We start from the raw sequence: 14432 nt of genomic DNA, 5'->3' as shown, positions 1-14432 counted from the left end.
TCATAGCAAGAGGTGTTTGTGGAGTAAACGCGAGAGGCGACCCCGTACCAAGCGGCTGTTTAATAGCTTTTTTATTGTAGCAATCAGCTATACGTTACCCATGATGGACTGAGACATGATGTATATTAAAGCGCAGGTAATGAACATAAAAACTTCGACATGTACGAGCTCGGTGGTTTATGTGCGTCATGCGTGTTTTAGGTGTTTGGCAGCAGAGTCACGTTTAGCAATAAACTGTTCGGCGAGAGATGGACGCAGGAGGATTCCCATCCCGGAGGTCCATATTTCATGGTCAGGGTACACTATGTACAGCAGCATTCTGAAGGAATTCATCATGGTGCAATTGGAGATTTATCATTCTGATATCTCCCAAAAAAAATATCTGTGTGTGAGTCAGGCTGAGCATCGCTGTTTACGTGTGCGCACAGTCAGCTGATGACTTTTCTCACCGTGTGTGTGTGTGTGTGTGTGTGTGTGTTAAATTAACTGATTTGATTGAAGCCACTTGCCATGCAGCAGTCAGAGAAACTAATTCAAATTCTGAGCTCATATCTCAGACTTTTTTTTAATTTATTTTGGTAATGTGAAGCTCATTGCTCGCAGTCCTGAGGATGCAAGTAGAAACTCTGCTTGTGTGTGTGTGTGTGTGTGTGTGTGTGTTTTGACCTCTACCTTTGTTGGAAAAAAAGAACTACTTTGAGAAACCTTTTAGTGTGTGGATCTTTTTTTTTATTTTTAAGATGACCTCAACCTTATCTGTGCTCACTTATTCAAGCAGTTCTTTTAGAGGTGGAATGCAGAGGCCTGCGTGGGACTTTATTCTTAATCCCGCTCTAACTGGATTTCTGACCATTACCGCCCACTCCTGCAGCGCGTGTGTCTGTTCCCGCCTGAACCCGCAACCGTTCCAAAAGAGACGCATCGCTGTCGGCAACACAACAGCAACGTTACAGCTACCTTCGTGAGAATTAATTATTCTAGGGCTGTAAAAAAAAAAAAATCCCCTCAGCAAGAAGCACCACACGTTTTATACATTTCTCAATTACGTCTTGTTAATATACGCAGGAAGAAGTGTGTTATCTTTGAAATCTTTTAATCCAATTGTCAATCCAAAGGTGTCCGATGTAAGCCTGTTGCACGGCCGACGCTTTGCACATGATTGTCCTGCTTTACTTTTAATGCCTTTATTGTATAGACAGCTGAGGAAAGGCTGCAGGGAGCGAGCAGCAAATGGCGCCGGGTTGGAATCAAACCCAGGTAGCGACTCTCGGTCCTGGTAATGACAAAAGTTGAAAAAGAATTGGACTTCATTGTGACAAATGTGCAAAAGTATCGCGGCGCCCCAAAGGCTCGACCGGTTCAGCGGGCGGCCCAATACTTTGCAAATTTGTCACAATGAAGTCCAATTCTTTTCCATCTTTGTCAGTAACAACTGGAAAATGTGTCCAAATGTCAGACTCGCCTTGCTTTACTTTTTGTGTTGTAAAAACCCCCCTTCAATCTTCTTTTGATTTGTTGACTCCATCCTTGTGGTTAGCGATAAATCCCAGGACCTGCGGTTTATTCCCACCCAGAGCTAAAAGCGTTTTGTAGCGTGTCCCACGTCACCAACGTAGACTTCTAGTAGAATAAGAGATGTTTAGGTTGGAATTGATTGGTTTTTTTTTAACAGCGTGGGTCATTATTGTTCTGATTTTCTCTGCATTTTGATTAGTGACGACTTTGTCCCGAATTAAACTGCTGAGACTTGGGGAAAGTTTGACAATAATTGATTTGGAGATAAATGGGAAGTTGAGTACAACAAATAAAAAAAGTAATGAGCCTCTCAAGAAAGTAAAGTTGGTAGAAATCGTATTCTTTCAACATATTTCCACTCACTTTCCAGTGGGAACCTGCCCCCAGTTTGACAATCACAGGTCTAATATCTGTATGATCATCTCATTGATTATGTTTTCTCACCTATTTGGTTTTCTTTCTACCAAATGAGCCAGTTTTCAAGATCTCAGCATCCAACTCACAGTGTTGAGTGTTAGAATGAGCCTCTGAAAAGGTGACCCAGGTTGTATGAAACTGGACTTGGCTTCAGGTTTTCCGGGCGTGAAGAGAAAAGACAGGCAGAAAATGAGACCGACAGTCCATACATGCTTGTGTTACTGTATACTCTGCCTAGCGAGCTTGTCCCAGGTCTCTCCGCATGCGGGGCATAGTCGCCATTCTCGGGCCTCAGTCAGCCTCTACCATGGTAACGCCAACCACACTGTGTTTACACCCCTCTATGAGGCTGGGAAGCCTGGGAATCAGTGTGTGTGTGTGTGAGTGGGTGTGTGTGGGAGAGAGAGAGAGAGACAGAGTAATGTGTGTGAGAGTGGAAGGACCAGAATTTGTGGTTGCCATTAGCAGTCACACGGAGACACACACATACAGTCAAAAATCCAGATTACCTTCTCTCAGCTGAATCCTCTGGAACAGTCGTGCCTCTGTGGCCGCTGCTCTTCCCTGTTGGGTCTCGCAGTGGAGGCCACTAGAGTCTCCATTATTGTAGCTCCACCAAATCCTGTTAAAACCCACTAATGACTGGGATTACACGGTTGCCTCCTCTCCCTGCGCTCGCGGCACCGACGACATCCAGCCACGTCCGCTCTGAAACGACGCTCGCAGCTCCAGTAATCACCTGCGTTAGAAGCTGCGAAACACGAGTCCGCAAGCGTGTGAGATGCTGTCTTTCTTCTGCTGTTTTGACATTTGCCAACGATTCATCCAGCGAAAACACACAGAGCGTGGCGGTGGTAATTCCTGCTGTTGAATCAGTGTCACATTACGAGAACAGTCAGTAGGAAATAAAGTTGTAGGTTGTTGTGGCTACTTTGGGTGGTGAGTGAGGAGCATCCTGAGTGTTGGTGGCAGAGCAGATGTATGTCTTAGGACTGAGGAGCTCATATAAACACTGACTTTTTTCCTTTACATCAACACGTCAGGCTACATTACATCTGACTGTAATGAACTTGGGCCATCCATCCATCCATCCATTATCCATACATCACCTAATCCTCACTAGGGTCATGGGGGGCTGGAGTCTATCCCAGCTGACTCAGGGTGAAGGCAGGTTCACCTGGACAGGTAACCAGTCTATCACAGGGCTACACTTAGAGACAGACAACCAAGCACACTCACATTCACACCTACGGACAATTTACAATCACCAATTAACCTCATCATGTTTTTGGACTGGTGGGAGGAAGCTGGAGAACCCGGAGAGAACCCACGCTGCACGGGGAGAACATGTAAACTTCACGCAGAAAGATCCCGGGTGCCCCCACCGGGACGCGAACCAGCGACCTTCTTGCTATGAGGCAACCAACTGTGCCACCTTGCAGCCCCAAACTTGGACCATTGGAACTTATTTTTATACAGATGTGATGCAAAATTCTTTCAGCATTTCTGGCCACCTGCATCTAATGTAGCTTTACATTAATCCATCCGTCCATTTATTTAGTTTTGAAGCCTGTCTGGGGTCAGCTGCAGTAAAGGCTCTCTATGTAGGGCAGTCCAAACTTTCCATCCCAGGGTGTGTCCAGGCCAGATAAGATATGCTCTCGGTCCACCCTGGCATCCCCTCCCAGCTGGATGTGCATGGAAAACCTCAGAAGGCATCCTAATCAGTCAGCTCCTTTTGATGCAAAGGAACAGCGATTGCTCCACCGACCTCCTTCCAGATGTGCGAGCTCCTCGCCCTGTTGTCTCAACGGCTGAGCCCGGCCACCCCGTGGAGGAAACCCATTTCAGCTGCCTGTATCCAAAATGTAAATGGCGTCATGTAATCTGTAATCCAATTTAAATGAACTGAGCTGACTTAATGCGTTTTTTGTTTTGACTTTGAAACAGTATGTATACGGAGCATAAAACATCCACCGCTACATTGCTTAATGGCGTGTTCTGTGAGTTAATGTGCACAAATAATTCATAAGCCCGACTGAAGTGATTCAAAAGTACAAATTGCAAACTTAGAACACATATTATTCATTCTCTTCCTTAATGGGTTCCGTGGAAGTAAAAAAAAAAAATGGAGTTGTGTAAAATACTCTGCGACAACTGGATGAATTTTAACCAATAAATGTAATTGCAGTTATTATGCACGGCTGCTTAATTGCGCTAAATGTGCGTGCTCCAAACATGCCCTTCACCCCTCCGACACGGTCGCACACAAAAACACACACACACACACACACGCACACAAACACACACTGAAAGGAATTATGGAGAGAATGCAGAAACCCATAATGAGAGCTTCAACCTTCCAAAAAGAACAACCTGCCTCGGCTTGGGGGTGAGTGAACCCTGGCTTGTTGCATTTCATGGCACCGCATCACCGAGGGCCTCTCCATGCCCTCAGCCCATTCACCACTTCAACAACTCCCTTCACAGGCCCAAAAGGTGCCTGCTGGCTTCCCCGGTTCCCTCCCATCCACTTTGTGAAGAGGATTTGAACCAGTGAGGGCCAAAACAATGTACAATGGGCCCTCCTCTACCGCCCATGATCCAGTTATGAAGAGGGAGGAATATGGGTGAAGAGGGTGATGGGAGGTGGGGAGGAAGAGGAGGAGGAGGAGGAGGGTGGATGTGCAGGCATTTGGTTTGTGGAAAGCGGGGTGGTGTCATAAGGTGTGGGGCGCATGCTAATCACATTCCCCTCTTTTCTGCCACTGGAGATGGTTTGACAAAGACCCGGCAGATGGACCAAGCTGGCCTGCGGTCGCCGCACAAGAAATGCGCTGTTATGAAAACGACATTCTTGCGCACAAAGACCCTGTGTTCTCATGGCCACGCATGGCTACATGTCCGACGGAGACCCTCTGTCACTGTGTTGCACTCAATCTCACACTTTTGCCCACGCTCAGTTGGTCTACTGTCTTGACTCGCTCATTCAGCCCTTTTCTGTCTGAGTGTACCCATCCTTTTACAGTGCCTCTATATTTGTGCCTAAGAGGATATTTGCATACCTTCCGTCCTACTCACACATTTTTGTCGCCGAATTTCGGGAAACGCGGAGCCGACGCCAAGTGATTCACATTGACACCCAATGTTCGGCGCTCATCCGCTCTCAAAGGCTTCTGTTATTTCATTTTCCTCAGAATCCCACGGTGCTTCCAATTTCATCATCAGCACCGCGGCTCCTACGGGACCTTGTGATTTGAGTAGCGGCATTGTTCCATCCTCGGACTGTTCGATTCACGGCGGAGAGCGAGAAAACGATGGGAAAGCCAATGACACGCACCGAACCTTCTACCGGGGGGGATTTCAGTTAATAAAGTTGTGTGCGAGCGAAGGCCTGGTCACATTCGACCGGTTCTGACGGGCCCGAAAGTTTGAGACTGAATTGAACCAAGACGGTTTTGGTGAAGTGGTTGGCACAGATTTTAGGGTGTGAAGTGCACCTTGAAGGGAGAGGCAGTTATTTTAGTTTGGCCCACTGATTTGGTGCACGTTTGCCAAAACACATGGAGCAGCAGTTGCCATGAAACACACTTTGATAGCATCACCCCATTGCTTCAAAATAGTTCTACTTCTTGGAAGACTCGGCCATAACAAGTCTGAGCACACAGACACGATACACACATATTGTGTGACTTACAGTAAGCCTTGACATCCATGAATCCTCCGAGAAAACGATAGAAAAATGCTTCTTCCAACTCCAGAACTTACCGTGATTTGCTGGGTTTTCTTCAGTTTCCTCAATATCAGCATGTCCCAGCGATAGTTGCATTCATAGCTACATTGCAAAATGCTGATAGCTAATTAACCTAATTGTTTAATGTAGATTTGCCGAAATATTAACCTAAGAAATGAGTTGCCGTCCACAACTTCTCACCCACATCCTCTAAAGCAGGGGTGTCAAACTCTGGCCCGTGGGCCAAATTTGGCCCGCTTTGTAATTATATTTGGCCCGCGAGACAATACCAAATGACTACTGAGCTGCCCCCGGTATTATACTGTACAGCGCATTCACCGCTAATACTACAAATCCCACAATACCCTGTTGTTGTTTTGGTGCGTCAATCAGGACAGGACCCAGAAACTCCCTCTCCGACTTCACACTACAACTGTCACTGACATTGATGTGTTTTTTTTATTTATAATTTGATTTTGCATGTCTTCACTATTAACTTATATATAATGAATGGTAATAAGCGTTGCTTGTTCCATGTTCAATGTTAAAGCAAAATTTGTTTCAGTCCATATTAAAAGGTTCATTTGTTCAATGTTGGCCCGCGACTTTGTTCAGGTTTTAAATTTTGGCCCACTGTGTTTTTGAGATTGACACCTGCTCTAAAGAATCACAGGAAATGTAGTTCCAGAAATATGATTTTTGCCTAAATATAAACCAAAGCTCATAGGTTTGTTCCATTCACACGGCCTGGACGCTCCCAAAACACATCATCTTTAGAAGAATAAGTAGAAGTAGTCAAACTAACGTCGAAGAACACAAGAATACATTCACTACTTTTTGTCATTTTGCTCTTATGAATTATACAGAACTTCATCTTAAAGGATTTACCTGCTCTAAAATGCCTGGATTATCCCCCCATGCTTTATGCAAATGGGGCTGGAAGAATACAGCGATTTTTCATTCTTATAAATAATTTCACAAGTAAAACTTGCACATCAGTAATATAAATGGATCCTATTCTTGGAAACAATAGACAATAGGACGCGTTTGTGTATTCGCAGTGAACTGCTCGGCACAAATGAAAAAGGGCTGTTGCATAATAAAATTAGGTTTGTAAGATGAGTCTAGACTGACCACATTTTTTGCCCCAACAGGACAGCAGCTTTTACTCAAAACAGTGTTTAGTCTGAACTGCGCTCAGCGGGCAGGAATGCTCTTGAAATTGCGCTCTGTTTTCAGCTGCTGGGTCAGTCGGATGGATTCTTTTCTGGCGTTTGAAGGCTCATAAAAAGACAATTTTTTACAAAATCTGGGATAAAATACAGACCTTATCGAAGTAAAAGCTATGCTGAAGGTGTGTTGGACCATGCAGAGAGCAGAGAAATGATGATAAATCTTCTCTACGTTGCTTTACTTCGTGGTTTTCCTAGAAGTATAGAAGACTCGTTTTAGTTGGGTTTGAAGGTTGCTCAGACAAAAACATAACATATGCAGAGGTCAGAGGAATTGCGTTGAGCATTTTTGACGTGATGTAAACAAAATTTTGGATTTATTTATCAATTTAATCAGTAGTCAAAATCCACTTTAGTTTCATTGCTTAATGAATCCAATAATGATAATAGTTCCAAAGCTTTTAAATGCCAGGGCGCAAGTTATGGCAGTATTGACGTTGACATACCGGCTATGATGGATCGCGCACTTCAAGCAGACCTTAACTCTGCAAGTTGACTTTCATATGTTATTAAATAAATGTAAACCGCCGGCTGCCTGGAAGGTAGGAAATCAATTTTAAACTTCAGGTTTGCTTTGGAAAATGATCCGCGCTAATGTTAACTATATTGGATTTGTAGTTTATAGTGTATAATATATAACGCGATGCCGGCGGTGTTGTCCTTGAACACTCTGCCTCTGCTTTCTTCTCTTTGTGAAGCGTTGTGAATGTGACACCAGAGGGAAGTGAATCTGTTGTAATATGAGTTCAGGTGCAGCGCTGAAGAGGGGAAGAGGGTGCATGTGTGCGATTGTGTGATTGAGTCAGAAAAACCAAAGAGAAGCGAGAGACGAGGGGGAGTCTCCCTGCACATGTGTGTGTGTTTGGAGAGCTGGTGTTGACACAGACACAGCCGCTCCATTGTCCTCCTCCATCTCCAGCCAGGATGTTTGAGGGACACCTCATCGCTTGGCTCCCTCTAATCTCTGCTGGAACCCAAAACCCTGCGGGCCGGAGGGCCGAGGCCCTCGACGACGCTGTCAGGACGAGAGGAGGCGCGCGACGGGGAGAAGAACCGGGAGGGTTGAAAATTATGGAGCAGTCAATTACAGATTACTCATGAGCTGTTTTAAAATTGCAGGCAGTAAAATAACCCGAGGGATTACACTAAATCCGCCTAGTAATCCTCTGTTTCAATGGCTTTTGATTTAGTTAAGTCTTTTTTAATATAAAGTTTGAATTTTAATATAAAGATACGGACGAAGTTAAACTCGCAGAACTTCAGGAGACACATCAGGACACTACAGCGACTCCATCTATCACTGTTATCTCCCATCATTTCTCCATTAAATGTCTGTATTTCACTTTTAATCGTGTGGGTTTATTTATTTTTTTGCTTTGACAAGTTACAAGTTGGCCTTCTTAATAATTAAACCTCACTAAGTTTGATTATTGCGTATCCTGTTACACTGGAAACAAGGTGACAGAAGCGCTGGAACGCAGACTGGCCGTTCTGTAACCCAGGAAATTCAGTCCAGTTCAATTAGCAGAAGACTAGTGCAACGGTAGTGCAAAGCAGCGAGCCTCAATGAGAAACATGTCACAGTGGAGTTTGCGGCTTTGGCCTGAGATTCTCAATTTTTAATCAGAGCAGACTGCACCGTGACAGTCGGCATCTGGCATTTGTTTGAGCAAGTGAACTTGGAAGGAAGGATGCAGCTCGGTGACACAAAGTTGACTTTTGTTTTTGTACACAAGTGTTTTTCATGTTAGTTGGGCAGGATTGGGCAAAAAGTTTGGCTGAATGACTTTATCTCCTGTATGTGTTTACTTAACATCTATAGTGATCTATAAGCCACATGATTGATTAATAGACACATATACAGAAGCTACAAACAGCCTCCGACATCACCCCGATGAAGGCGAGATAGCAAAAAAACATTTGGTGAGATGGATGAGCCTCGGCGCTGTGGGGAGGATTTGCATGATGCGTGACAGAAATCAAAGAAAAAGCGGGATTTGGTTAAAAAACGCGTCCTCTCCGACCGACAAAGCAGAAGTGTTTTCTTAATTTCAACCGCTCTCAAAGATTAATTATTCAATTTAAGTATCGTCGCTGATAATGTACGGTGGACTGGTTTTTATCCTCGAGGAGACGGCGGTGGCCCCCAGGAAAGCAATATAAGTGGATTCATTTCAAGATGCCTGTTCCTCCAAAGACTTTATTAGATTTAGTTAATGAGAGAGCAAGGCGGGCTGCCTGGCTGAGCGCAGGTTGGGGAGCTGGAACGTAATTAAGCCGTGAGCCTGACGATGCCACTGTTACACACTTTGATTAAAAACACGTTCAACAGCTAATCTCCAACAAATTAAAGCAGTTACATCGTTTGGCATGGTCACCTTTGGTTCTTAAACGAGATAAATCCCCCTTTTCTATCCCTGCTTCCTCCTCCTCCTCCTCCGTTCACACCACCTCCACACCTTCAACCCTCCCTCTCCATGTCTGCACCCTAATTCTCCCCAGTAAGTAGGTGTAGCTTCGCCTGGTGGTCAACCAGCCGCTCCGTCTGTCTGCGATGTTGTTAACCCCTGTGATTTTTATGTCTTCCATATGCCCCGTTGGGGCCTTTATGGCTGGACTGTGTAATACAGGAGAAGCCTGTATATTTCCAGGCCAGCACACATAAGTCTTCTTGTCTGAGCTATAATGAGTGTTAGTATAGATTTCCTGTGGCTCAAACACTAGGCTTAATTGACCTGAACAGCTCTGAGTGACTTGGCACCTCCCGTCTCAACCTTCCCTCCTCCCTCACCCCCCATCAAGACCTTTCTGTGGGACAAAGAGGCTTTTGTCCCCCGGCCTGCGCCACAGCGCTCTAAACCTTTGTTGACTGTTTCTGTCTGACAGAGCAAATAGCTCTGGCCTGCTTTTGTTTATTGTCATATTTTGAAGTTTGAACAAAGTTTACACAAAGCCCCATTTTCTGACGTTGTTTGCTGCCTGCAGGGGGAAAGCAGAGAGGGAAGAAAAGAAATGGGTTTATTGTTTGTTGAATTTTTGACTGTCTGCTGCTGTCTGACCTCTTATCTTCTCATCTCTCCCTCTGCTTTCTCTCAATCCCTCCCTCTCTCTCTCTCTCTCTCCCCCGTCTCTCACCCCGCCTCCCTCGCTCGCAGGGATCACATATACACGGTGGACACAGACACTGCCAACAGTGACGAGATCTTTTTCAGTAAGGTGAGTGAGACGTCTGTCTCTTCGAGGGTGTGTTGTTCTCGGCGTGCCGTGATTGACAATGTAACCCTAATAACCTCGCGCTGCTCTGCGTTCGCGAGTGCACGTGGGCGAGAGCGTGCATGCGTGTGAGCCTGCCAGCAGTCTTACTCACGGTGACCCCGTTAAGAAGATTATCCAATCAATCAGCTAGCAAACCTGCCTGCGTCATCCACGCTCATCAGTGGGACAGTGGAAGGTCTGATGGGTGTGTAACGGAAGCTGAGAGGACAGCGGAGGAAGTGTGGGAGGGAGGGATGGATGGGAGAGGACGAGCAGGGGAGGAAAGAAAAAAAAAAACAAAAAGGGGAAACAAAGAGGAGATAAATTACAGAAGGGCGAGAAAGACAAGATGGATGCAGACGGGGGAAGAGGATCCCATTGTGTAGTTTGAGATTATTCATAAAACAGCACCTCATATTTACATAGGCCCTCGGCTGTAATAACCCTCTCTCCGCTCCATTCCAGCCACTCCTGGCTGGCATCACTTGCCCTTAACATAATGCATGCAAACAGAATTCAAACGGGGCCGTTCTCGTGTATACAACAACCCGCCGTCCCTCCGCCTCATCCACTTCAATGTCAGAGCCCGACGAGTGGGTCTTAATGAGAGCAGGCTGCAGATGAAAGGCTGGTGGGAGACGCGCAGATTGATTGATGACTGAGGGTCTTTAATCAGTGGCTCAGCTCCAAACATGTTGTACAACAGTGGCGGCCACGCAGCGGTCTGAACCTGTGGCTGAGCGCCGACCCTCAGGCCGCGCAGGCCACAGCGTCTGTGTGTGTTAATGGGGCTGGGTAGCAGATATAGCTTAGCACTGACTGATAAGTGTGTGTGACGGTGTGTGTGTGCTTTTAGTTGACTGATGGGTTCGGGCGACGGCTGACCCACAGGCCAAGGCAGTGCATGTGTGTGTGTGTGTGTGTGTGTGTCTGTGTGCAAGGATGGCCGGCCTATCAATCCACGGAAACCGGCTCAGGATCCGTCCTTGGACAGACTCCGTTCTGATCCGGGGTCAGTGTCGTATTTCCCTTCTCTCTGGCAGAGAATTAGACGTTCAAGGAGGTAAACTGATCTCCAACCAGTGCTTAGAATAAAGTTCACCTCCGAGCAGGTGGCTTATGAGGGAAATCAATGACGGGGAATCTCAGATGATGATTATTGATCACACTATGGATGGGTTATTGAGCTCTATAATGCCGTCTGCTTTTTTTTTTTTCCTCCTGCCACAGTGTTTAGCTCGTTTGTTTTCTGGCTCTTCCTCTCCTATATGTTCATCTTTTTTTTTCTTTTCTTTTAGAAAATGACATGGAAGTCCAGACAGGCAGATGTGGACACCTGCAGAATGAAAGGGAAGCATAAGGTAGAGGAAACACACACTCAAACACACACACACACCCTAACTTCCTTCAAAGAACAAATATCACCGTGTTCTTCACAAAACACTTTAGTCAATCACACATTAAGCGCTGCAGACAGCCTGTACCAGATGTAACTGCCGACAGTCTCTCTGTTTCTTTGTCTCTCGCTCACATTAACAGACACAAGACCCTGAAGGTGCAATAACGCACTTCTTGCAATTCATATAACCTTCTGCTATCACAATTTATTGTGGTAGCGGAGCTCTTCAGCGGGAATTTTCATATCGAATAGCGGCATAATGCTAATTTTCTTTAGATTTAAAAAGACGGACCGGATTATTGTTGGAGAAGGACATTAAACGGCGCATTAGGATCTGCTGTAAATACGTCTTTATGTGCCGTGAAGAAATCATACATTTCATTATTGCATGCTTAACTTGCTATACGTGACTCTGGCTGGTCTGCGAAGCGTTAAAGCTAAAGGGAAAGAGGAGACACACAAACCATGTCTGTAGTGGATAAAAGTGTTGATTGTAAAAGACACAGATGTCACCACCTTCTCTCTGTTTTTGTCTTTAAATTCTTTCCCGTCCTGCGCACCCTGAAGGATGAGTGTCACAATTTCATCAAAGTCCTCCTGCAGCAAAACGACGACACCTTGTTTGTTTGCGGAACAAATGCTTTCAACCCCTCCTGTCGAACCTACAAGGTAAGGAAGCGTATGGATCTGGACGCTCGCACACATTTGCTCGTATATAAAAGCTGCTCCGCGGTGCGCTTTGCCCTTTTTTGACCTCAGCGATGTGTCATGCATAGTGTGCGCGCACGGCGTCTTAAAACTCCTCTTCACTTTGCGTTTCTTGCTCTGTGACGCACACACAAACACTCTGAGGGGGATTTTGTTTTGACCCCGGCCATGAGAGAGTTTAGAGGGGGTCGAGCTATGGACATAGATGGATGACTTTCACAACTCAGCAGGCCCTCCTCCTGCGTCTTTATCTCCAGGTGTACTTTGACACGCTCAATTTAGAAGCGGAGAAACCTAACAACATGCCGGCTTTCATGCACGCTCACGCACACACACACACTGTGTGAAATTTAAGCATCGGCAGCACAGTCCTGAAATCCGATTCAACCTTCTCCTGTAAACATCTTCCTGCTCATATTCATGTGGGCATGTCTGGAATGGTTTCAAGATTCCTTCAGGAAAGGCAAAACTGTGAAAAGAAATGATGCATTTTATTGACCTTGGGTCAATAAAGCGAGCAGGTAGACAGTGAGATCGACTCGTTGGACAAAAATAGAGATGTCAATAAAAAATAGACGCAGAGCGAAGAATAAAAGCTGGGTATATGGGGAAGCAGATGGACCAGCATAAAAAGCAGATGGGCTGTGTTCAAACTGCAGCAGAAAATGTCCCAATTTTTTTCTTTCCCGGTGACATAAATCTGGCGTTTTTTTGATGCTTCAGTGTGAAAAGTGGGCAGAATTGCCATTTACAGTGAGTCAGTCGTAGTTCATTCACAAGACAATGTTCGTGCCTCTGGAGCAGCTCGGTGGACCGACTGTGAGGGCAGAAAAGTTACCTGTTTCCTTGGTATTTATCTGAGTTTTTATCAAACTTTTAAGCACAGATTGTGACGGAAATCTGCCCAAAACGCACCAGAGATCAACGTCAGTGTCAATTAATTCAAGTATGTTGTAGAATCAGACTGCAGCTGTCATCCAGACGAGTCAGATGTGAAACACGTTGTACAGACAGGAGAGAGTCAGACGCTCAGACAGACGAGCAGACAGTAAAGAAAGGACAGAAAGACGGGGAGCCTCAGCAGCAGCAGCTCTGTCCTGAAGGATGTTATTGTTTGGTTTGTTAGGATGGTCACAGCACACGGAGATGTTATCTAGGTGGCCTGTGGGGAAAACTCTTCTGCTTTGGTTCACTAGATCTGTTTACCAGAAAAACAAGACATCTCCGCTCCGTTGCCTTTGTGGTTCAGCATGCTAAGCACACACAGAGCGAACGTCCTTTCAATTCGCCGAGTCCTCCTGCAGGGAAAGTGGAATTTATGTCTCCGCATTTATCAGGCGTGGTTAGCTTTTATAGCGCCTCCGGTTATGGTTTCAAGGTTTGTGTTGTAGCTGTTACTGCACTGATATTGCTGCTAGTCTGCTGGAGAGGCGGAGTGTCGTAAAAACGCACAGCGTGGTTTGGTGAAATGGCCACGCATGTGCGGACACATGAAAGCTGCCCGTGACATAAAAATCTCTTTGATTCCTTATTTGTGTGAAAAACAAAACAGTTCGTTAAAATATTTCTCTATCAGTTGAACGAGTCCTTGGTCCACTAACGTGTTTTGTATTTTGGTCTTTACTTAAAACATGATTCTATTAATTATTTAGTTGATTAAAACGACCATTTTAGTTGGGAAATAATTGAAATATCATTAAAATCTGATGATATGTGAAGGCTGCAAAAGGAGCAAGATACTGAGAGAAAAATGGCCACTGATGACATGCACATACAAATGCCCGGGCACATGCAAAGGAAAAAAGTGCGGATACATTCATCCAAACACTGACAACTGTGCAAACAGGCAACCTCACAACACACACATTTTATAAAAGCATCACACACACACACACACACACTGTACTGCTGGCAGACTGGCAGACCCTCTGGGCAGATACCAGGCCTTTGATGGCGTGCTGGGCTCATCCACACTGCATGGTCAAAAGTGTGTGTAGTGGTGTGTGTGTGTGTGTGTGTGTGTGTGTGTGTGTGTGTGTGTTTGTGGTTAAATCCACCTTGGCCACAGTTTGCCTCTCCATCTCCCCAGCGTGACAGGGCTGAAAAGAGCTTCTGTTTTGGGGCCAGCCTCATCCCACATTAATCAACAATGCTGCGAGGGCAAGCGGGAGGG

General features: G+C 45.5%; 1 protein-coding gene across 1 annotated transcript in view; it reads left to right on the top strand.

Annotated features, from left to right (window-relative positions):
- LOC103374258 (semaphorin-6A) overlaps positions 1 to 14432 on the top strand; it is a gene marked incomplete at its 3' end in the record, with an annotated part of 57311 nt that overhangs the window by 16335 nt on the left and 26544 nt on the right. The window contains exons 4-6 of the mRNA XM_008304321.1: positions 10053 to 10113; positions 11451 to 11513; positions 12119 to 12220. Of these exons, the coding sequence (XP_008302543.1) occupies positions 10053 to 10113; positions 11451 to 11513; positions 12119 to 12220 (226 nt within the window). The remainder of the gene's footprint in view (positions 1 to 10052; positions 10114 to 11450; positions 11514 to 12118; positions 12221 to 14432) is intronic.

Source organism: Stegastes partitus, unplaced genomic scaffold (assembly GCF_000690725.1).
Source record: "Stegastes partitus isolate 25-593 unplaced genomic scaffold, Stegastes_partitus-1.0.2 Scaffold2188, whole genome shotgun sequence".
NCBI classification, from domain to species: Eukaryota; Metazoa; Chordata; class Actinopteri; family Pomacentridae; genus Stegastes; species Stegastes partitus.
This window is presented reverse-complemented; position numbering and strand designations above follow the sequence as displayed.